Source organism: Crocuta crocuta, unplaced genomic scaffold (genome assembly GCF_008692635.1).
Source record: "Crocuta crocuta isolate KB4526 unplaced genomic scaffold, BGI_CrCroc_1.0 scaffold25, whole genome shotgun sequence".
NCBI lineage: Eukaryota > Metazoa > Chordata > Mammalia > Carnivora > Hyaenidae > Crocuta > Crocuta crocuta.
The window spans coordinates 3,179,025-3,201,782 of record NW_027532015.1 but is presented as its reverse complement, the minus strand read 5'-3'; the positions used below and the strand labels follow the sequence as shown (position 1 = coordinate 3,201,782).

At 40.1% G+C, this 22,758-nt stretch overlaps 1 protein-coding gene across 3 annotated transcripts in view; it reads right to left on the bottom strand.

Annotated features, from left to right (window-relative positions):
- The window catches only part of LATS1 (large tumor suppressor kinase 1), a 54,134-nt gene extending 32,543 nt beyond the window's left edge, over positions 1 to 21,591 (bottom strand). Inside the window, exons 1-2 of one of the 3 annotated variants that reach the window (XM_077775978.1) lie at positions 21,347 to 21,591; positions 4,630 to 5,118 (exon numbers count right to left, since the gene is read on the bottom strand). In XM_077775978.1, the coding sequence (XP_077632104.1) occupies positions 4,630 to 4,971 (342 nt within the window). In that variant the 5' untranslated portion in view covers positions 4,972 to 5,118; positions 21,347 to 21,591. Of the gene's footprint in view, positions 1 to 4,629; positions 5,119 to 20,764; positions 20,863 to 20,919; positions 20,939 to 21,346 lie in introns of those variants that run through there. The other 2 variants (XM_077775980.1, XM_077775979.1) reach the window with 2 other exon arrangements.
- Positions 21,592 to 22,758: the final 1,167 nt, after the last annotated feature.

Genomic DNA, 22,758 nt, shown 5'->3' with positions numbered 1-22,758 from the left:
TAAAAAAGACCAAAAGCAACAAAGATGAAAAAGGACCAGAGAACTCCACCATAAACTCCAACTCTACAGGCAACACAATGGCAATAAATGTATCTCTCTCAGTATTCACTCTAAATGTCAATGGTCTAAATGCTCCAATCAAAAGACATGGGGTAACAGAAAGGATGAGAAAACAAGATCCATTTATATGCTGTTTACAAGAGGCCCATTGTAGATCCAAACACACCTTCAGATTCGAAGTAAAGAGATGGAGAAGCATCTGTCATGCTAATGGTCACTAAAAGAAAGTCGTAGTAGCCATACTTATATCAGACAATCTAGATTTTAAAAATAAAGACTATAACAAGAGATAAAGAAGAGCATTATATCATAATTAAGGAGTCTACTCACAAAGAAGACCTAACAATTGTAAACATTTATGTCCCCAATGTGAAATACCCAAATATATAAAACAATCACAAACATAAATAATCACAAACAATAATACCATAATAGTAGGGGACTTCAAAACCTCACTTACAGCAATGGACAGATCATCTAAGCAGAAAATCAACAAGGAAACAATGGCTTTGAAGGACAAAGTGGACCGGATGGCCTTAACAGATATATTCAGGACATTGTATCCTAAAGCAGAATACACATTCTTCTCGAGTACACATGGAACATTCTCCAGATTAGATCACATACTGGGACACTAATCAGCCCTCAACTAGTACAAAAAGATCGATATCATACCATGCATATTTTCAAACCACAACACTATGAAACTCGAAATCAACCACAAGAAAAAATTTGGAAAGACAACAAATACTTGGAGACTAAGGAACATCCTACAGTGAATGGGCTAACCAAGAAATTAAAGAGGAAATGAAAAAGTACACAGAAGCCAATGAAAATGATAGCACCACAGCCCAAAACCTCTGGGATGCAGCAAAGGTGATATAAGAGGGAAGTATATAGCAACCCAGGCTTCCCTAAAGAAGGAAGAAAGAAAGGTCTCAGATACACAACCTAACCTTACACCTTAAAGAGCTGGAAAAAGAATAGCAAATAAAACCCAAAACCAACAAAAGATGGGAAATAATAAAAGATTAGAGCAGAAATCAATGCTATCAAAATAAAAAAAAAAAAACAAAACCAGAATAGATCAATGAAACCAGCAGTTGGTCTTTGAAAGAATTGATAATCCCCTAGCCAGTTTGATCAAAAAGAAAAAGGGAAGGACCCAAATAAATAAAATCAAGAATGAAAGAAGAGAGATCACAACCAACACTGCAGAAATACAAATAAGAGAATATCATGAGCAATTATATGCCAATTAAATTGGGCAATCTGGAAGAAATGGACAAATTCCTACAAACATATAAACTACCAAAACTGAAACAAGAATAGAAATTTTGAACAGACCCATAACTAGCAAAGAAATTGAATTAGTAATCAAAAATCTCCCAAAGCACAAGAGTCCAGGACCAGAGAGCTAACATCTTTGTAATATGAAGTAATTATATTACTTCAGATATTTAAAGAAGATTTAACACTTATTCTTTTGAAGCTGATCCAAAAAGCAGAAATAGAAGGAAAATTGACAAACCCATTCTATGAAGCCAGCATTACTTTGATTCCAAAACCAGACAAAGAACTAAAAAGGAGAACTATAGACCAATTTCCCTGATGAACATGGATGCAAAAATCCTCATCAAGATACTAGCCAACCTGATCCAACAATACATTAAAAAAATTATTCACCACGACCAAGTGGGATTTATACCTGGGATGCAGGGCTGATTCAATATCCACAAAACAATCAATGTGATACATCACATCAATAAAGAAAGGACAAAAACCACAAGAACCTCTCAATAGATGCAGAGAAAGCATTTGACAAAATACTGCATCCTTTCTTGATAAAAACCCTCAAGAAAGTAGGGATAGAAGGATCATCCCTCAAGATCATAAAAGCCATATATGAAAGACCCAACACTAATATCCTCAATGGGGAAAAACTGAGCGCTTTCTCCCTAAGGTCAGGAACACAACAGGGATGTCCACTCTCATGACTGTTATTCAATGTATTGGAAGTCCTCGCCTCAGCAATAAACAAAAAGGAGTAAAAGGCAACCAAATCGGCAAGAAGTCAAACTTTCAACTCTTTGCAGATGACATGATACTCTATATGGAAAACCCAAAAGAGTCCATCAAAACACTGCTAGAACTGACCCATGAATTCAGCAAAGTTGCAGGATATAAAATCAATGTACGGAAATCAGTTACATTTCTATACACCAATAATGAAGACACAGAGAAATCAAGGAATCGATCCCATTTACAACTGTACCAAAAACCATAAAATACCTAGGAATAAACCTAACCAAAGAGATGAAAAATCTATACACTGAAAACTATAGAAAGCTTATGAAAGAAATTGAAAAAGACACAAAAAATGGAAAAATATTCCACGCTCATCAACAGGAAGAACAAATATTGTTAAAATGTCGATAATACTCAAAGCAATCTATATATTCAATGCAATCCCTATCAAAATAACACCAGCATTCTTCACAGAGCTAGAACAAACAATCCTAAAATTTGTATGGAGCCAGAAAAGACCACGAGTAACCAAAGTAATCCTGAAAAAGAAAACCAAAGCTGGAAGCATCATAATCCTGGACTTCAAGATGTAGTACAATGCTGTAATCACCAAGACAGTATGGTACTGGAACAAAAACAAGACACTTAGATCAATGGAACAGAATAGAGAACCCAGAAATGGACCCACAAACATACGGCCAACTCATCTTTGACAAAGCAGGAAAGAATATCCAACGGAATAAAGGCAGTCTCTTCAGCAAATGATGTTGGGAAAACTGGACAGTGACATGCAGAAGAATGAACCTGGACCACTTTCTTACACTATAAACAAAAATAAATTAAAAATGAATTAAAGACCCTAATGTAAGAAAGAGAGCCATCAAAATCCTAGAGGAGGAAGCTGGCAAAGACCACTCTGACCTTGGCTGCAGCAACTTCTTAGTCAACACATCTCTGGAGGCATGGGAAACAAAGCAAAAATGGACTACTGGGACTTCATCAAGATAAAAAGTTTCTGTACAGCAAAAGAAACATCCAACAAAACTAAAAGGCAACCAATGGAATGAGAGAAGATATTTGCAAATGACCTATCAGATAAAGGGTTAGTATCTAAAATCTATAAAGAACTTATCAAACTCAACATCCAAAAAACAAATAATCCAGTAAAGAAATGGGCAAAAAACATGAATAGATACATTTCCAAAGAAGCCACCCAGATGGCTAACAGACACATGAAAAATGCTCAACATCACTCATCAGCAGGGAAATACAAATCAAAACTACAATGAGATACCACCTCATACTAGTCAGAATGGCTAAAATTAACAACATAAGAAACAACAGATGTTGTCCAGGATGTAGAGAAAGAGGACTTCTTTTCCACTGTTGGTGGGAATGCACACTGGTGCTGCGGCTCTGGAAAACAATATGGAAGTTCCTCAAAAAGTTAAAGATAGAACTACCCTATGACCCAGCAATTGCCCTACTATTTATGCAAGGGATACAGGTGTGCTGTTTCGAAGGGGCACACGCACCCCAATGTTTATAGCAACGCTGTTGACAATAGCAAAAGTATGAAAAGAGCCCAAATGCCCATCAACAGATGAATGGATAGAGAAGATGTGGTATGTATATATACAATGGAATATTACTCGGCAATTAAAAAGAATGAAATTTTGCCCTTCACAACAATGTAGATAGAACTAGAGGGTATTATGCTAAGTGAAATCAGTCAGAGAAAGACAAATATCATATGACTTCATTCATATGTATAATTTAATGAACATAAGGGAAGAGAAGCAAAAATAATATAAAAACAGGGAGGGGGAGGGACAAGAGACTCTTAAATATAGAGAACAAACTGAGGGTTGCTGGAGGGCTTGTAGCGGGGGACGGGCTAAATGAGTGAGGGGCATTAAGGAAGACATTTGCTGGGACGAGCACTGGGTTATATACGTAGGGGATGAGTCACTGGAATCTACTCCTGAAATCATTATTGCACTATATGCTAACTAACTTGGATGTAAATTAAAAAATAAAATAAAATAAAACTTCTAAATTCTAGCAGATTGAGCAACATGTAAATTTTTAGTTTTGTGAATCTGAGATTTGGGCTGAGAGTGATGTGAACATTGCTGCTTAATGAAATCCTAATTATACTTCTTTCTCTGTAGTATAAACTTAAACTTCACATGCTTCGAGTTGTCATTTCTACACAGCTCCCCAGAGCTCCTCCTGCAAGCAAACAGAGAAATCCCTACCTGTTCTGCCTTGCCCCGTGGCTTTCTTCAATAGCACTTCATCCTGACTTCATGACTTGGCCTTTTAAATCCCAGAAATCACATAAAAAACTAAAGAATTATTTTATTTTGTTTTACTAATTAAAGGAACTGTAAACAACATTCTTTGCTGATAGAATATACAAAATTGTATACACAGTTAAATTGTCTCAAAGGAATTATTTTGGCAGAAGATCACCTAAAAAGTGTTAGGTAGTGTGAGATAAAAAAAATTATTTCTTTTGTCTTTAAAAATTCCTACCTCATCAAATCCAGCAGCTTGCAAGTCTTGAAGCATTTGTGGATTAACTTCTGAAGTACTCCGACTTGTTTCATTTGCAAATGGTTGTAGAGAATTTCGAATTTCCAGTAAGGCTTTATGATGCATCCCAAATTTGGGTGGATTTCTGACTTGTCGGGGATCTTCAGTTGACACTTTATTCATGTTATGCTCAGCCTTAGCAGCATCCGATGGTTTGGATAAATTCCTAAGGGATTCCCGAATTTCTTGCAACATTTGCCGGCTACTGCCAGAGTAGTTACTGGCAGGAAAGGTCTTAGGCCTCATTTGTCTATATCCTTCTGGCTTTTCACTCCTCTTCATGAAAACATCTATATTTATAACCCACACAAAGGACTTCTTTAAGGGCTACTTGATAGGTTCAGAGCTTTCTCTTGAGCAAAACTGAAAAAGATCCTTTGCAGAAGTCCCCAGGAATGCTGAACTTCTTTACAATCTAAATAATTAACCCTATAAAAGAAAAATAAGTAAATAAAAGCTATAAAGTGATTAATAAAGCAGTATCACATGTTTGGGGGGAAAAACACTAATTTAGTAGTTAGAGACCTGTGTTATAGTTCTGGCTCCATTAAGAATTACTATATGGATGCAACAAGTTAGTTAACTTTTGTGCCTATTTCCTAACCTATAAAATTACCTCAAGTACTTGTTATGGTGATAAAATATAATTTTAAGAGTACACAGTGAGCTGGGGTGCCTGGCTGGCTCAGAAGAGCATGTCATTGATCGCAGGGTCATTGAATTTGGGCCGCATGTTTGGTATAGAGAGTACTTAAATAAATAAAAAACTTAAGGGGCGCCTGGGTGGCTCAGTCTGTTAAGCATCCAACTTTGGCTCAGGTCATGATCTCATAGTTCGTGGGTTCGAGCCCTGCGTCGGGCTCTGTGCTGACTGCCAGCTCAGAGCCTGGAGCCTGTTTCAGATTCTGTATCTCCCTCTCTCTGACCCTCTCCTGCTCATACTGTCTCTCTCTCTCTCTCTCAGAAGTAAATAAAACATTAAAAAAAATTTTTTTAAATACATAAAAAACTTTTAAAAAAGGGTGCTTAGTAAGCATATAAATTATATACAAACGGGGCATCTGGGTAGTTTAGTGGTTAAGCGTCCAACTTCAGCTCATGATCTCATGGTTCACAAGTTCGAGCCCCACACTGGAGCCTGCTTTGGATTCTGTGTCTCCCCCTCTCTCTCTACTCCTCCCCCACTCACGCTCTGTCTGTCTCTGTCTCTCTCTCTCAAAAATAAACATTAAAAAAAAGTATATACAGATGTTAAGGGATTACTAAGTGAACAACACGATGGACAACCTCTCATCAACTAACTTCACCTTGCAGCTATGATTCTAGACTGTACAAATTAGACTTCAAGTCTTCAAGTATAAGATTCTTTAGAAGAAAGGGTATTGTTGCTTTAAAAAAGTTTTTAAGCCACTAGTCCAAAAGATACCTTTACACTTCAAAAACAGATACTTGAGTGTATTTTCCAAACTGTGGGCTGGGACTCTAGAGACAGTAAGATTATTAACGATGGGATGGGGGAAAGGACCTTTGGTGACAATTTGTCTTATCCTCACTTATTGGATGAATGTCTTCTAAAACACACTGAAAGAATAGTCATGTAAGTCTACTTAAATGTCCTCACTGATAGGGAAATCACTAATGCAAGAGAGCCATTCCATTTGTGACCTGCACCAAGCGTGAGAGGTTTTCTTTCTGTGGAGCATCATGAAATCCCACTCAGTGCATACTGAGAGCCTGTAATGGGCCAGTCCGAAACAACTTTGCCTACATCCTTATTTAACCATCCTCACAGGCCTGTGAAGCAGGTTCACCACCTTTACTTTGTATATGAGGAAATTGAGGTTTCATAAAGTTTGGGTAAAACAGTTTGTAAGTGGTACCACGAATGAGATGTGAAACATTGCTAATTATCATATATTAGGAATCTATTTCTATTCTTCTATTTTTTAAAGTAATCTCTATACCCAACACGGGGCTCGAATTTACAACCCAAGATCGGGAGTCACATGCTCCACCAAGCCGGCTGGGTACCCCATTTCCATTCTTTTAAATGTAATCACCAGTCATGTTACACAAAAAGTCTACAGACAGATACAGATACATCCTTCTAGTCATTTGGGGCTCAACCGTATGTTACCTTTTCACCAACTCTTTCTCTGGTAACCTACTGAAAAATTTAAATATTATAGAATTAATATAAAGTAGAAGTCCCTCATCACCCACCTCCCTCAATGTAAGAATCACTATAATAGGCTGAATAATGGCATCCTAAAAGATACCTACTTCCTAATCCTTATAAGCTGTAAATATTATCTTACTTGGAAAAAAGGGCTTTGCAGATGTCATTAATGATTTTGAGATGGGAGGATTATCAGAGATTACCAGCAGTATGCACAATTATAAGTGTTCTCCTGAGCAGAAAGGGGAGATCTGATACAAACAAAAGGGGAAGAGCTAATGTGTCCATGGGGACAGAGAGAGGTGGACTGGTGTGGCCAGAAGCCAAGGAATGCTGGCAGCCAAAGTGGCAAGGAACAGCTTTTCTCCTAGAGCCTCTGAAAGGAGAATGGCCTTGTCAACACCTTGATTTTGGGCCAGTAATACTGATTTTGGATTTCTGGCCTTTAGAACTGTGAGAGAATTGGGGCGCCTGGGTGGCTTAGTCGGTTAAGCGTCCGACTTTCGCTTAGGTCATNAAAAAAAAAAGAACTGAAAAAAGAATAAACGTGTGTGTGTGTGTGTGTGTGTTTAAGTCCTTGATATTGTAGTAATTTGCTATAAGCCTCAGGAAACTAATACAATCACTATTAATACTGCATATGGCCAAAAGATACATGAAAAGATGTTCAACATCATTCATCATCAGGGAAATGCAAATCAAAACCACAATGAGATATCAACTTACACCTGTCAGAATGGCTAGAATCAAAACACAAGAAATAACAAATGTTGATGAGGATGTGGGCACATGAGAGTTCATTATACTATTCTAACTTTTGTGTGTGCTTGAAATTTTCCGAAACAGAAATGCTCTGGATCTTGAAATGGTTCTGCTGCAATTTACTCATTCGTATACAAAACACACAGGACTTCTTTAAAGGAACCATTTGGGGCACTTGGGTGGCTCAGTTGATTTAGGCTCAACTGACTCTTGATTTAGGCTCAGGTCATGATCCCAGGGTCATGGAATAAGCCCTGCATCAGGCTCTGCACAGAGTGTGGGGCCTGCTTAATATTCTCTCTCTCTGGGGCGCCTGGGTGGCTTAGTCGGTTAAGCGTCCGACTTTCACTTAGGTCATGATCTCGCGGTTCATGGGTTCGAGCCCCGCGTCGGGCTCTGTGCTGACTGCCAGCTCAGAGCCTGGAGCCTGTTTCAGTCTGTGACTCCCTCTCTCTCTGACCCTCCCCTGCTCACGCTGTCTCTCTCTCTCTCTCTCCTAGAAATAAATAAAAATATTTTAAAAAATAAAAAGATTCTCTCTGTCTCTCCCCCGTCCCTATCCCACACTGGAGCGCGCTCTCTCTCTAAAAAAAAAAATAAATAAATAAATAAATAAGGAGACATTAATAACATGCAACAACATCATTTCTTTCTTTCTTTCTTTCTTTCTTTCTTTCTTTCTTTCTTTCTTCCTTCCTTCCTTCCTTCCTTCCTTCCTTTTAACAACATCATTTCAACATTAGCTTTTCAGGGAAAATAACAAACATTACATTTAAATACTCAACAAGTCAGAAGTCAGATAATCCATACTACATGATTTTCAATTCATGATAGAATGGAGGAAATGTGGCATATCTTTATCCAACTGCTGTTGATAAAAATCCTTGTGCCAGAGTCTACTTTCACATAGTGCCCTCTACTTCCCAAATTAGTTCTCGTCAAAGCCCTGTGAGCAGACGTAACTAACGCGTCAATTCTGGGCTGAGGCAGTTAAAAGCCAGTCCTTCTCCACCTCTCTCTTTCTGCTTCGATGACAATACTAGTCACCTTTTGAGATGGTAGCTTCACAATACGTAGTGAATGTGGGTCCCTAAGCCACTACTTCAGCTTACTCTTGAAGTCCACTGGGGTTTGTGTGGGCAAGACAGGAATCTGCTGTTACCCCATTGATATTTTGCAAATTTACCACAAAACCATCTAATACTATTGTGGAAATAAAGACCACCTAAAACAAGCAGAGTCTATTAAGGGCTTGCCATAGCAAGGGAGTCAGCCACAGTCTCTGCGGCAGACACTCAAAGGCAGGCAAGGGAGTGGAAAAGATTTAAATTGAATAAAAGGGAAGATGCCAGGTATGCTCTGGTTGTAGGCTGTTGCCACAAGGAGGCTGGAGGCCAGCTAACCTGAAGCAGGACGTCCTATGTGATTGGTTGGGGGAACTAGGTCTTTCTCTGACTAGTTCTGGGTCACAAGTTGGCAGTTACTGACCAACACCTGGCTGTTTGGACCTACTGCTACTGAGACTCTGGGTCACAGTTCTCTTTTCATAGATGATCTGGCCATTATCTATCTGTATATTTAGTCTCATTCTCCTAATACAGAAATTGGACCTAGAAGTGAGGTGCTATTGTAACAAATACCTAATAGAGTATTGACTTAGTTGTCAGGCTGAGGGCTTCAAGGAAAAGGATACTGGAGGCTGGAAAAATGAAAACCATGTTTTACAGTGGCAAAATATTTGATAAAGCTGTTGCCTGTTATAACTTGTGAAGTGACAGTCTATCGAATTTGCAGTTCTATAAAAAGAGTTCGAAAAGGAGAAACTTAGAAGTGTACTTTGGCTGCTATTGGCTATTTGGCAAAGTATTGTAAATAAATGATAAAGTCAGGAAAGAAGCAGCTGATCTGCAAGCAGAAATAGGAAGGAATAGTAGGAGTTTAAAAATTTAATGTCTTGCAGTGTCGGAAAGCACTTTGCTTCTAGACTCCAAACAAGAAGAGATGGAAGTTAAAGGCTGAGCACAGATGCCCACTGGAATCTCTCAGCTGACTAAAGTACTTCAGTGGTAAAAAAAAAAAAAAAAATCACATCAAGGGGATGGCCTCCCCTTAAATAACCAAATGAGAAGAGACATGAGAGCTCTCAAATCTTTGGATGAGGTTACTAACACATGTGAACTTTGGTTATGGTTACGGACATATGGAATTGACTGGAACTAAACACATCAGAGGTTTACTAACTTTGAGGAAGCTTACGTTAAAGTTTTTTTTTTCTTTTATAGAAACCATTCAAGCTCAGACTAAAATAGCCTTTCACTATTCACCATTTTTTAAACCCCTTGGGTTCCCAATTTCCATGAACTGGAAACTAGATGAGAAAGATTTGCACTTTCCTAAGAAGGACTATCCCCCCAAAGCTCACACTTCATATGTGGCCAAAGATGATAATGAAAAAAGAACTCCAAGGAGGTTCTAGAAGAACAATGGCCAAGAGTAACAGAGAACAATGAATGAGGGAGTTCTTTCCATATAATTGAATTAACGCCCAATTGAGGAATCTCCCCTACCTACAAGACCTGCCTACAGAGATTTCAAAATTATTATAGATCAGCAATTGCTATTTCCTATTCTTCTCCTTTTCTAACAGTACATTTATTACAGCTCTGCCATTCTTGCCATACTACTGTGTACTGTGGTGAGTAAATCAGTGAGAGACGGACAGAGAAAAGGGCAGACAAAGAGTGAGAGCAAAGGTAATCGAACAGGTCTCTTGAGCAAAAAAAAACCATTTTTGGACCCAAAGGGGACATAACTGAACATATGGACCACAGGGCCCATGAATCTAGCTACTGATACTTAGGGCCCAATATACTAGCAAAAGAATAACATAATACAATAAACATCTTTCAACAATAAGTACAATATTTTCTTGATCCTAAGAGACAGGCTTTTCCATGTTCTGATATTTCTGAAATTATGAATATATCTTAACATCTTTCTTTATTTCTTCAAAAGATTTTATTTTTAGTAATCTCTACATTCAACATGGGGCTCGAACTTACAACCCCAAGATAAAGAGTTGCACACTCTACTGACTGAGCCAGTCAGGCACTCGCTGTCAGTGCAGAGCCTGGAGCCACTTCAAGCTCTGTGTCTCACCTCTCTCTCTGCCCCTCCCTGCTCATGCTCTGTCTCTCTCAAAAATAAACATTAATCTCACATATATATATATGTTTTAAAGAAATTTTGCCAGTTCCAAAGCAGAAAAGTTCTAGAAAAGCTGACAGTCCACATAGCTAACTTGATCATAAACAAAAAGTGAAATTTCCTTGTCACTTCAACTGTGTTATTTTCATTGGCAGCACCACATATGGTTGAATCTGGACCCTTAATTAATCGCTCAAAATGTCTTCAAAAAGATTCCACTATGACATAATTATATACTCAGATATTATCACCCAATAGACAATGCGATTAAAGATATACACAACTGCCAAATTTAGACGAGGTCACAAAATTTTCAGAGATTCAAGTACAAACACTTAACCATGAAACAACTGTCAAAGCCTTTTGAGTTATCAGACGATGATTCATCTCCAGTGGTAACTCACTCAACTAAGAAAAAAACCAGTTTAAGCAAAAAGAAAAGACAAAACCTCGGAATTTCTCAAAATGCAGCAAAATTATATATTCAATCATAAAAACTAAAGCAGCATGCCACCGTATTATATGTTAACTATCCCAAAGCCCAAAGAAATTCAGAAGAATCCTAGATTCTGAATGTGAATAAGGCAGAGATTCAAACTTCATCATGACCAAGAACTAAAAAAAGGCTATACACTTGACAGGACAAATGTATGCTGCTGAAGGTTAACAAAAACTATGTTTAGGAGCACCTAGCTGCCTCGGTTAGTGGAACATGCGACTCTTTTCTTGGGGTTGTAAGTCTGAGCCCCAAAATGGGCACACAGATTACTTATGAAAAATTATTTTTTAAGAAATAGTATTGAAAAATTAATTATAAAGAAAACCTACGGGGGCGCCTGGGTGGCTTAGTTGGTTAGGCGTCCGACTTCAGCTCAGGTCATGATCTCATGGTGCATGAGCTCAAGCCCCACGTTGGGCTCTGAGCTGACAGCTTAGAGCCTGGAGCCTGCTTCAGATTCTGTGTCTCCCTCTCTCTGCCCCTCCCCCACTCGTATAAATGCCAAAAAAAGGTAAAAGTAAAACAATAAAAACTATGTAGGGTACCTGGGTGGCTCAGTCAGTTGAGCGGCAAACTCTTGATTTTGGTTCAGGTCATGATCTCATGGTTTTATGAGTTCAGGGCCCTCATGGGCTTTGACTGGGCTCTGTGTGAGCTCTGTGTTAGCAGGGGTTCTCTCTCTCTGTTCCTTCCCCCCTTATGCTCTGCTTCTCTCAAAAGCAAACAAACAAACCCTATGTTTATTTTCCTTTCCCTGAACGACTATTACTAAACAGATAGCTTTTCACTTACTATTTAGAATTTCTCAAAACAGAAAACATGACAATTCAACCTCATCCTTTTTCATAATTATATATTGAATTATATCATGTAGATGTACCATAATTTATCTATCCCCTACTCATGGGCATTTAGGGTCTTTCCAATTTTTGCTATTATGTTTCAAATACTAATAATTTCAATAGTATTAGTAATATTTTAGTTCTGAGGATGGGTGGTGAGTTCATGAATGTTCCTTTTTTATGATCATAGCTTACATATATATAACATATTCCTTGTAAATATTGAAATTAGCTCATAAAAAATGTGACAGTAAAACTGTTGTGCATTGTTAAGCATTTCCCATTTTTTTAAACATGTATTTATTACTGAGAAACAGAGCAAGACAGAACATGAACAGAAGAGGGGCAGAGAGAAGGGGAGACACAGACTCTAAACCAGGCTCCAGGCTCTGAGCTGTCAGCATAGAGCCTGACATGAGACTCGAACCCACAAACTACAAGATTATGACCTGAGCTGAAGTTGGACGCTTAACCAACTGAGCCACTCAGGTGCCCCACATTTCCCTTTTCAAAAAAAAGGTTCATTTATTTTTGAGAGAGAGAAAGCACGCACATAAACAGAGAGGGGTGAAGAGAGAGGGAGAAACAGAATCTGAGCAAGCTCCAGGCTCTTAGCTGTCAGCACAGAGCCCGATGCAGGGCTTGAAGCCACCAACCCTGAGATCATGACCTGGGCTGAAGCTGGATGCTTAACTGACTGAGCCAACCAGGTGGCCCAATAGCATTTCCCTTGAGATAAATTCCCAGAACTGGAATTACTGAATCAAAGAGAATGCATATAGCCATACCTAGTTTTATTTGGCTTCACTTTGTTGCGCTTCACCGATACTTCATTTTTTTTTTTTTTTTAACAAATTGAAGGTTTCTGGCAACCTTGCCTTGAACAAGTCTATCATTACCATTTTCCCAACACCATTTGCTCCCTTCATGTCTCTGTGCTATGTTTTGGTAATTCTTGCAGTATCTGAAAACTTTTCATTATTATTATTACACTTGTTATGGTGATCTGTGATCAGTGATCTCTGATGTTACTACTGTAACTGAGTCAATGCACCACGAACCACACCCATATAAGACCGCAAACTTGATAAATGTTGCCATGTGTTCTAATTGCTCCACCGACCAGCCATTCCCCGATCTCCTCAGGCACCCCTACTGCCTGAGACACAACAATATTTATATCAGGCCAAATAATAACCCTATAATGGCTTCTAAGTGTTCAAATGAAAGGATTTAGCTTTAAATCATAAGCCAAAAATGACTAGGGTGCCTAGATGGCTCAGTTGCTTAAGCATCCAACCTCTACTCAGGTCATGATCTCATGGTTCGTGAGCTTGAGCCCCATATTGGACTCTGTACTGACACCTTGGAGCCTTCTTGGAATTCTTGCTCTCCCTCTTTCTCTCTCTCTGCCCCTCCCCTGCTTGTGCTCTCCCCAAATAAATAAACTTAAAAAAAAAATGCTAAAAATGATTAACCTTAGTGAGGAAAGCAGGTCAAAAGCTAACAGGCCAAAAGCTAGGCCTCTTGCATCAAACAGTTAGCGAAGCTGTGAATGCAAAAGAAAAGTTTTTAGGGGCGCCTGGGTGGCTTAGTCGGTTAAGCGTCCGACTTTCACTTAGGTCATGATCTCGCGGTTCATGGGTTCGAGCCCCGCGTCGGGCTCTATGCTGACTGCCAGCTCAGAGCCTGGAGCCTGTTTCGGATTCTGTGACTCCCTCTCTCTGTGACCCTCCCCTGCTCACGCTGTCTCTCTCTCTCCTAGAAATAAATAAAACATTAAAAAAAAAAAAAGAAAGAAAAGTTTTTAAAGGAAATGAAAAGTGCTATTCCAAGGGAAGCTGGCTGGCTCAGTTGGCAGAGCATGTGACTCTTGATCTCAGGGTTGTAAGTTCAAGCCCCACATTGAGTATAGAGATTACTTGAAAATAAAAATCTTTAAAATAAACAAATAAAATAAAAGTGCAACTCCAGTGACTGCATGAATGATAAGAAAGCAAGGGGAGCCTGAAGCCTGCTTCGGATTCTGTGTCTCTCTCTCTTTCTCTACCACTCGGTCTCTGTCTCTCAAAAATAAATAAACATTAAGAAAAAAAAAAGAAGAAGAAAGCAAAATACCCTTATTGCTGATATGGAGAAAGTTTTGGTGGTCTGTACAGCAGATCAAGTTAGTGACATTTTAAGCCAAAGCCTAATCCAGAGCAAGGCCCTCAGTCTCTTCAATTCTGTGAAGGCTGAGAGGTAAAGAAGGTGCAGAAGAAAAGTTTGAAGCTAGTAGAGGTAGGTTCATGAGATTTAAGCAAAGAAGCCACCTCCATAACATAAAAGTGCAAGGTGAAGCAGCAAGTACCGATGTAAAAGGTGCATCAAGTTATCCAGAGAATCTAGCTAAGATACTCAAAGTGGCTACACGGAATAACAGATTTTTATTGGAGATGAAACAACTTTCTGTTGGAAAAAGATGCCATCTAGGCCTTTCACAGCTAGAGAGAAGTCAATGCCTGGCTTCGAAGCTTCAAAAAACAGGCTAATTCTCTTGTTAGAGACCAATGCAGCTGGTGACTTTAAGGTGAGGCCAATGTTCATTAACCATTCCAAAAGTCCCAGAGCCCTTCATTATGCTAATTCTACTCTCCCTGTGCTCTATGAATAGAACAAAGACTGGATGACAGAACATCTGTTTACAACATGGTTTACTGAATATTTTAAGCCCATTGTTGAGACCTACTGCTCAGAAAAAAAGATTCCTTTCAAAATATTCCTGTACACTGACAATGTACCTGATCACCCAAGAGCTCTTATGGAGACGGACAATGAGATTCATCTTATTTTTTTTAAATATTTTTATTTATTTCTAGGAGAGAGAGAGACGGCGTAGCAGGGGAGGGGCAGAGAGAGAGGGAGACACAGACTCCGAAATAGGCTCCAGGCTCTGAGCTGGCAGTCAGCACAGAGCCGGACGCGGGGCTCGAACCCACGAACCGTGAAATCATGACCTAAGCAAAAGTCGGAGGCTTAACTGACTAAGCCACCCAGGCGCCCCAAGATTCATCTTATATTTATGGCTGCTAACACAACATCCATTCTGCAGCCAAGGAGTCATTTCAACTTTCAAGTCTCATCACTTAAGAAACAGATTTCATAAGGCTATAGCTGCCACAAACTGTGATTCCTCTGATAGATCCAGGCAAAGTACTGGAAATGATTTACCGCTCTAGATGTCATTAAGGACATTTGTAATTCATGAAAAGGGCTCAAAATAACAACAGTAACAGGAGTATGGAAAAAGTTGATTCCAACACTTATGGGTGATTGTGAGAGGTTCAAGACTTCAGTGGAGGAAGTATCTATAGATGTGGTGGAAACAGCAAGAGAACTAGACTTGAAGTGGAGCCTGAAGGGGCACAAGGGTCACTCAGTCAGTTGAATATCCGACTCCTGGTTTCAGCTCAGGTCATGAGCCCCATGCTGGGCTCTGCAAGGGGAGCATGGGAGCTTGCTTGGGATTCTCTCTCTGTCCCTGTCTGCCCCTCCCTAGCTCACTCTCTTTCTCTCCCTCTCAAAATTAACAAACTTAAAAAAAAATGTAGAGCCTGAAGATGTGACTGAATGGCTACAATCTCATGATAAAACTTTAATGGATAAGGGGTTGCTTCTTACGGATAAGCAAGGAAAGTAGTCTCTTGAGATGGAATCTACTGCTGGTGAAAATGCTATGAAGATTATTGAAATGACAACAAAGGATTTTTAGAATATTAAACTTAACTGAGTTTCTTAGTTGAGAAAGCAGTGGCAAGCATGGAGAGGATTGACTCCAATACTGAAACAAGTTCAACAATGGGTAAAATGCTATCAATAGCTTCACATGCTACAGAGAAATTGATTATGAAAGGAAGAATCAATTGGTACAACAAACTTCACTACTGTCGTATTGTAAGAAATTGCCACAGCCACCCCAGGCTTCAGCAACCACCACCGTGATCAGCAGCCATCGACATCAAGGCAAGACCTTCCACCAGCAAAGTTTAGGACTTGCTAAAAGCTCAGATGATGGTCAACACTTTTCAGCAATAATGTATTTTTTAATTAAGGTCTGTACATTGTCTTTGTGGACATACTGCTACTGCATTATCAGCAGACTACAATATAGTATAAACGTGACTTATATGCGTGCACTGGGAAACCAAAATTCATTTGGCTCATTTTATTATAATGGCTTAGAACTGAACCCACATATCTCCAAGGTAGGCACGTATTTAAAGTCCTGACATTTGGGGGTACCTCAGTTGGCTAAGTGTCCAACTCTTGCTTTCAGCTCAGGTCATGATCTCACATTTGTGAGATCAAGCCCCGAGTTGGGCTCTGCACTGGATGTGGAGCTTGCTTAAGATTTTCTCTCTCTCCCTCTGCCCCTCCTCCATGTACACTCTCTCTCAAAAATAAATAAATAAAGCCTGATATTTGAATAGCTAAAACCAAAAACACAATTAACAACAAGTATTGGCAAGGACGGGGGAAAAAAGAAACCCTCTTGCACTATTGGTGGGAATACAAACTGGTGCAGCCACTCTAGAGAACAGTTCCTCAAAAAGTTAAAAATAGAACTGCCCTTAGATCCAGTAAATGCACTACTGGGTATTTACCCCCAAAATACAAAAACACTAATTCAAAGGGATACATGTACCTCTATGTTTACTGCAGTATTATTTACAATAGCCAAATTGGAAGCAGCCCAAGTGTCCATCAACTGTCCATCAACAGATGAATGGATAAAGGTGTGGTACATATGTGTACATACAACACACACACACACACACACAGAGGAACATTATTCAGCCATAAAAAAGAATGCAATCTTTAATTTAAAAGGACATGAATGTAGGTAGACAGTATAATGCTAAGTGAAATAAGCCAGTCAGTGAAAAACAAATACCATATTTCACTTATACGTGAAATTTAAGAAACTAAAACAAGCAAAAGGAACAACAAAAGGGTGAGACAAACCAAGAAACAGACTCTTAACCATAGAGAACAAACTGATGGTTATTAGAGCGGAGGGGATTGGGGGGGGGTGAGTAAAATAAGCAATGGGATTAAGTAAAATCACAGTGCACTTGCTGTGATGAGCACTGGCTGATGTATGGAACTGTTGAATCACTATACTGTTATTTATAACAACACTATATGTTAATGATACTGGAGTTTAAAATAAAAATTTCTTTAAATTTATTTATTTATTTTGAGAGAGGGAGAGAGCGAGCGAGGAAGAGAGAAAATCCCAAGCAGCCACTGTGCTGTTGGTGCTGTTGGCACAGAGCTGGATGCGGAGGCTTGAACCCACCAACCATGAGATTATGACCTGAGCCAAAACCCAGAGCTGGATGCTTAATGATAGAGCCACCCAGGTGCCTCTGAAATAAAATTTTTAAAAAAGGAAAAAAAATAATAAAGGAAAAGATATGCCAAAAAAAAAAAATAGAATAAAATCCTGACATTGTCAGATTGCCTTCCATAAAGGTGTACTAATTTACAATTCCTCCAACCAACAAGGTATGGGCAACAAATTTTAGTGATCTTTGCTAATAGCATATGTGAAAATTCAGATTAACAATCGGCAAAGAGAATTTTTTAAGTTTATTTGAAAGAGAGAAAAAGATAGTGAGTGGAGGAGGGGCAGAGGAAGAGAAGCCCAATTACAGATAGTGCAGAGCCTAATGAGGGGCTCAAATTCACAAACCGTGAGATCATGACCTGAGCTGAAATCAAGAGTTGGATGCTTAACTTACCGAGCCACCCCGGTGCCCTGGTAAAGAGAATTTTTAAGAGAACTCTTCAAAGCAAAAAGCTTGCCACTAACTCGTATTACACTAGTAGATTAATCTCCCTAATAGTTCTGATCATGTCACTTCCCTACTCCAGAACCTTCAACGATTCCCTCTAACTTCGTGATTAAAAAGCGCTGGAGGAGTGCCTGGGAAGCTCAGTGAGTTGAGCACCAGACTCTTGATTACAGCTCAGGTCGTGATCCCATGGTCCTGGGATCAAGCCCCGAGTCAGGCCTGACTCCATGCTGAGTGTGGAGCCTGCCTGGGATATTCATTCATTCTCATTTTCATTCTTGTTCTCATTCCCCACCTTCTGCCTCCCCCTCTCTCTCCCCTCCCCCCTCTCCACTAGTCTCTCAAAAAAAAAAAAAAAAAAAAGAAAGGAAAAAAAAAAGATAGTTGGAGTCAAACTGCAGGGTACAAATCCCAGTTCTACCACTAACTGGTTGTGTGATCTTGGCAAGCCGTGCCTCAGTTCTGCATCTTCAAATGTGAGCAATAATGGTCCTACCTAACAGAATTATTTTGAGCACTATGTAATGTTCAAAATACAGTTTAACCAGTTGACCCTTAAACATCGCAGGGGGTTATGTGTACCAACTCCCTATGCAGTGAGAAATCTGAATATAACTTTTGACTCTCCCCAAAAGGCTACTAACTCTTAGTAGCCTACTGTTGACCAGATACCTGATAACATAAACACAGTTAACATATATTTTGTATAAGCATTGTACTCTGTATTCTCACCTAGCTTTTTCTTAGTTTTTTCTTCAGCATTGCTAGGTTATATAATTCATCTGTAAGTTTTTTCAAATTGTTGTAAAGATCCAAAAAATTTTCCAATATATTTGTTGAAAAAAATCTGTAAGTGGACCCACACAATTCAAATCTGTATTGTTCAAGGGTCAACTGTGCACGTCAAATGTTTCGAATAAGTGCCCAACTCAATAAATGTCAGTTATCTTATCTCCACTAACCTACCCAGACTCTCCCCAGCGTATCTTATACTCTAACTTGAGCCAATCTTATACTCTAACTGAGCCAAATTACCTGCTCTCAGCTCTTTATCCCTTGTGCTTTTCTACTTTCATGTCCTTACTTACACTGTTTATTCTTCTTGGGAAAGTCCCTGCCATATTTCTTCTTGTTGAAATTATACCCAACTTTTAAGGTGTCAAATGACTTCTTCACCAAGATTTCATTAAGCCGCCCATTTCTTATGCTTCTCTGAACTCTCCATGGTCAAACAAAACGTTTTTGTCCTAGTCTTGTATTTGTCTAATTTTCCTATGAGATCACAAATTCACAGAGAATAGGGTATCTTAAATATGCATACATACATACATACATATATGTATATATGTTTCCCCTCAACATATATACTTCAGATAAGGAAATGGATCCAGAGAGATAACCTAGCCCAAGTTCATGCAGCCAGCTGGAGGTCATGCTAGAAATGGAATCCACACATCCTCAACTGGCCCAGAGCTCTTTTCATCAGAACCAGCATCTTGAGTTTCCTAAGGGCAGGGATCATGACTCACTCATTCTTTTAAGGAACATTTAAATCGGATAGAGTGAACAGACAAAACCCCCATTTCTTTGAAACTTCAGACCTTCATCAAACATGCAAATGTCAGCAAACCCAAACAAATATTGTTGACAGCCTGTCCAACCTAGGGAAAACCAGGTACCATACATAATAAGATTTCAAAGCATTACCTTGGGTTGAATTAGGTTTATAAAAAAGATGACCTGTCTCAATGCTTTGACTAAGTCAGTTATGAGAAATGCAACAGTAATATGTACTGTTTCTTTCTTAGCGGCACATCGTCTCATTTGTTTAGACAGCAATGTTTAAGAATCTCTTACATACTGATGACATTTTCTTCGATTTGCTTTCTGTAAATCAGCTGAACAAAAGTGAAAACTATCACTATACTACCTTATACTGAAAAATGAATGCCATTTCTACTCAGTAAAAATGTTGTTCAATGGCTACATAACTTTGTGGTCTACAAAAATCCACTAATCTAAATATAACATCTAGAATGAAAACTAAATAACCATAGTTGGATATGCTCCAGGGCTATATTTATATAGAATAACAAGGACTAGCATTAAAAACAAAAACTCAACCTACATAAGAAAACACAGATTATCATACAAAAAAAAAAAGAGTAAAAGCATGTTTTTATTTGCTTTTGGAAAGTGGCAGGGGGTAGTCAATGAATATTCAGGCATAGAAAGAATGCGCCTTCCCCAGCTAGTGCCTTGATCTAGTTTCCTGAAGTAGCAGCTGACCAGAGGAACACAATGCTACTTCTTTTAGGTTTAAATCAGTCAAATTCCTCCACTGCCTTAGGGAATCAACTAGCTCATTTTACCTACTTATCAGCTTATTAGAGGAAAGAAATAACCTTACTTAAATCACAAATGTAACTATCTTAGTAGAGAACACTCATTCCAATTATAATGTCCTACCTTTTCTTTTTCATGAAGGAAATCTGAGAAAGAATTTTAATCTTAAATAAATAATCCATAAAGGCCTGACAAGCTTCATGATTCCGGGTGAAGTGACACAATATATCTGTGCAAGACTCTATTTGTTTACTTCTTTCTCACCAGATATAGGAATAACATCTACAAAATGATATATATGTTTAGTCGTATTACCATATGGATCGACAAACATTAAACTCTGATCCCTTAGAAAATAACTTTCAATTGGAGAAGTCAGAGAAGGGTTAAGTCAAATCACCTGAGAGCCATTCTTTGCGATCCACATTCTTTTTGAAGTTATAACAGCGTTCCTTTGATTTTCTTTCCTTCATTTTAATTACGCACATTCCTACTCCATAAAGATCCCTCCACCCCTCCCACCCCTTCCAACTATGAACAGTAAGCTAACATTACAGTGGACTGGAAACAGAAATTCCCAGGCTTTCTTCAAGGCAGAGCCAGGATCGAGTCCCTCCGGGATGCAAAGAACTGCAGCTCTTTCATTGCAATTTTCTTTCAGAGCCACCTTTCACTTTTCCTTTCTTCCTAAACACTGACCAGTCCGTGCTGGGGGCAGGGGTGGACGTGGGAGACGGTCCGCCCAAGGCCTCCAGCAAATCAGGCTCTCCCGCACCTAACCTGCACGTCCAAGGCCGCAGTGCCTGCGGCTCTTCCGCCAGCCCCGGGCGCGGCCAACCCTCGCTTCCCCAGGNCCTCGTCCGCAGCGGCCCCTGGACCCCCGCCAGCAGGACTGGGCGTGGGCGCCGGCGGCCACCGCCCCGCCAACTCGGGCTCGGGAGGAAGGAGTGCGCCTCACCCGCTACGCCAGCCCCAGACCTACCTGCAGGGGAAAGCGAGGCTCCTGGACAGCGGCCACGGGCCCGAGGGCTGGCGCCCGGGCGGCCGGAGCCCGTCCCAGGGACCCCAAATATCCCTGGGGGTGCAGGGCGAGGACAGATGCCGGGGGGCTGCCGCGGGCCAGCGCGGCCCGTCGCGGGGGTCGCGGGGACCTGGCTCTCCCCTCAGCACCAGTCCGCCGCCGCCGCCGCCATTTTGCCTTCCACTCGGTGTCGCCGCCGCCGCACTCCGCCGCAGGTTTCCCGGATGTGGGCATTTCCCGGCGTCGCTTGCGCGGGGGCCGAGGACTGGGGGCTTCTGTCCGCCCCGCCGCCAGCGGCCGGCGNCCTGTCTTCCTGTCTTCAGCTGGCTGGCGAGCGTCTCCCCGCGTCGCCCCCGCCTGGCGCTGGCCCGGTGACTCGCCCGGGCTCGTGGGACCAGGCTCGTCGTCTCCGAAGTCCACTCATTTATTTCAGTCTCTCTTTTCCAATTGAGCTCTTTCTGTGCACGGATCTAGAGTCAAGACGCGCGTCTCAAGAAGTTTAATTCTCAGATGGAAGCAGCAACGAGATGCCCTGAAACCTCGTTGTGGACACTAGGAATTGGGATTCCTGGAGGCTTTGAACCAAATTGATTTGTGCTTAGCACTCTTTCTTTCCCCGAGTAAGTCCGTGTTTAAGTACCTGCTGAATCAGCCAGATTCATATATTAGCGAACCCGAACAGAGTCACAGAGTTTGGAGATTTTTAACCTGTCCATTGAATCGGTGGATGAGAAAAGTCATTCTTGCTAAAGTTGGAAAAACGTGACTGCGAGAAGAGGTTTTGTTAAATTGAATTGGAAGTTTGGGATGAGATCGTTGGGTTTGTGATGTTTGAAGGGTACCATCCACCCTTTGTAAAGAGTGCTTTTGTCAAATCAGCCTCCAGAAAATAGTATTTTCAAACATCTTAAGATTTTATTTTTTAAGTAATCTCTACACCCAATATGGAGCTGAAACTCACAACCCTGGAAGTCAAGAACTCTTGACTCCACTGACTGATCTGCCAGGCATCCCACAACTTTCGTTTTTCTACTAGAGACTATCAAAATTTTCTTAAAATTAAAGAATTATCTTTCTGATGTTAAATTAGTTACTGGCTAAAAAAAAAAAAATTAGTTACTGGCTACTGTATCCAAAGGTTCAAATGTGAAAACTTATAAGATTCCAGGGCACCTTGGTGGCTCAGGTGGTTAAGTGTCAGACTCTTGGTTTCAGCTCAAGGGGTTGGTGAGATCTAGACCCGCATCAGACTCTGCTGACAGCTCTGAGCTGGCTTGGGATTCTCTCTCTCTCCCTCTTTCTCTGCCCCTCGTCTGCTCACACTCATGCTCTCCCTCTTTCTCTCAAAAGAAATTAAAAAAAAAAAAAAAAAA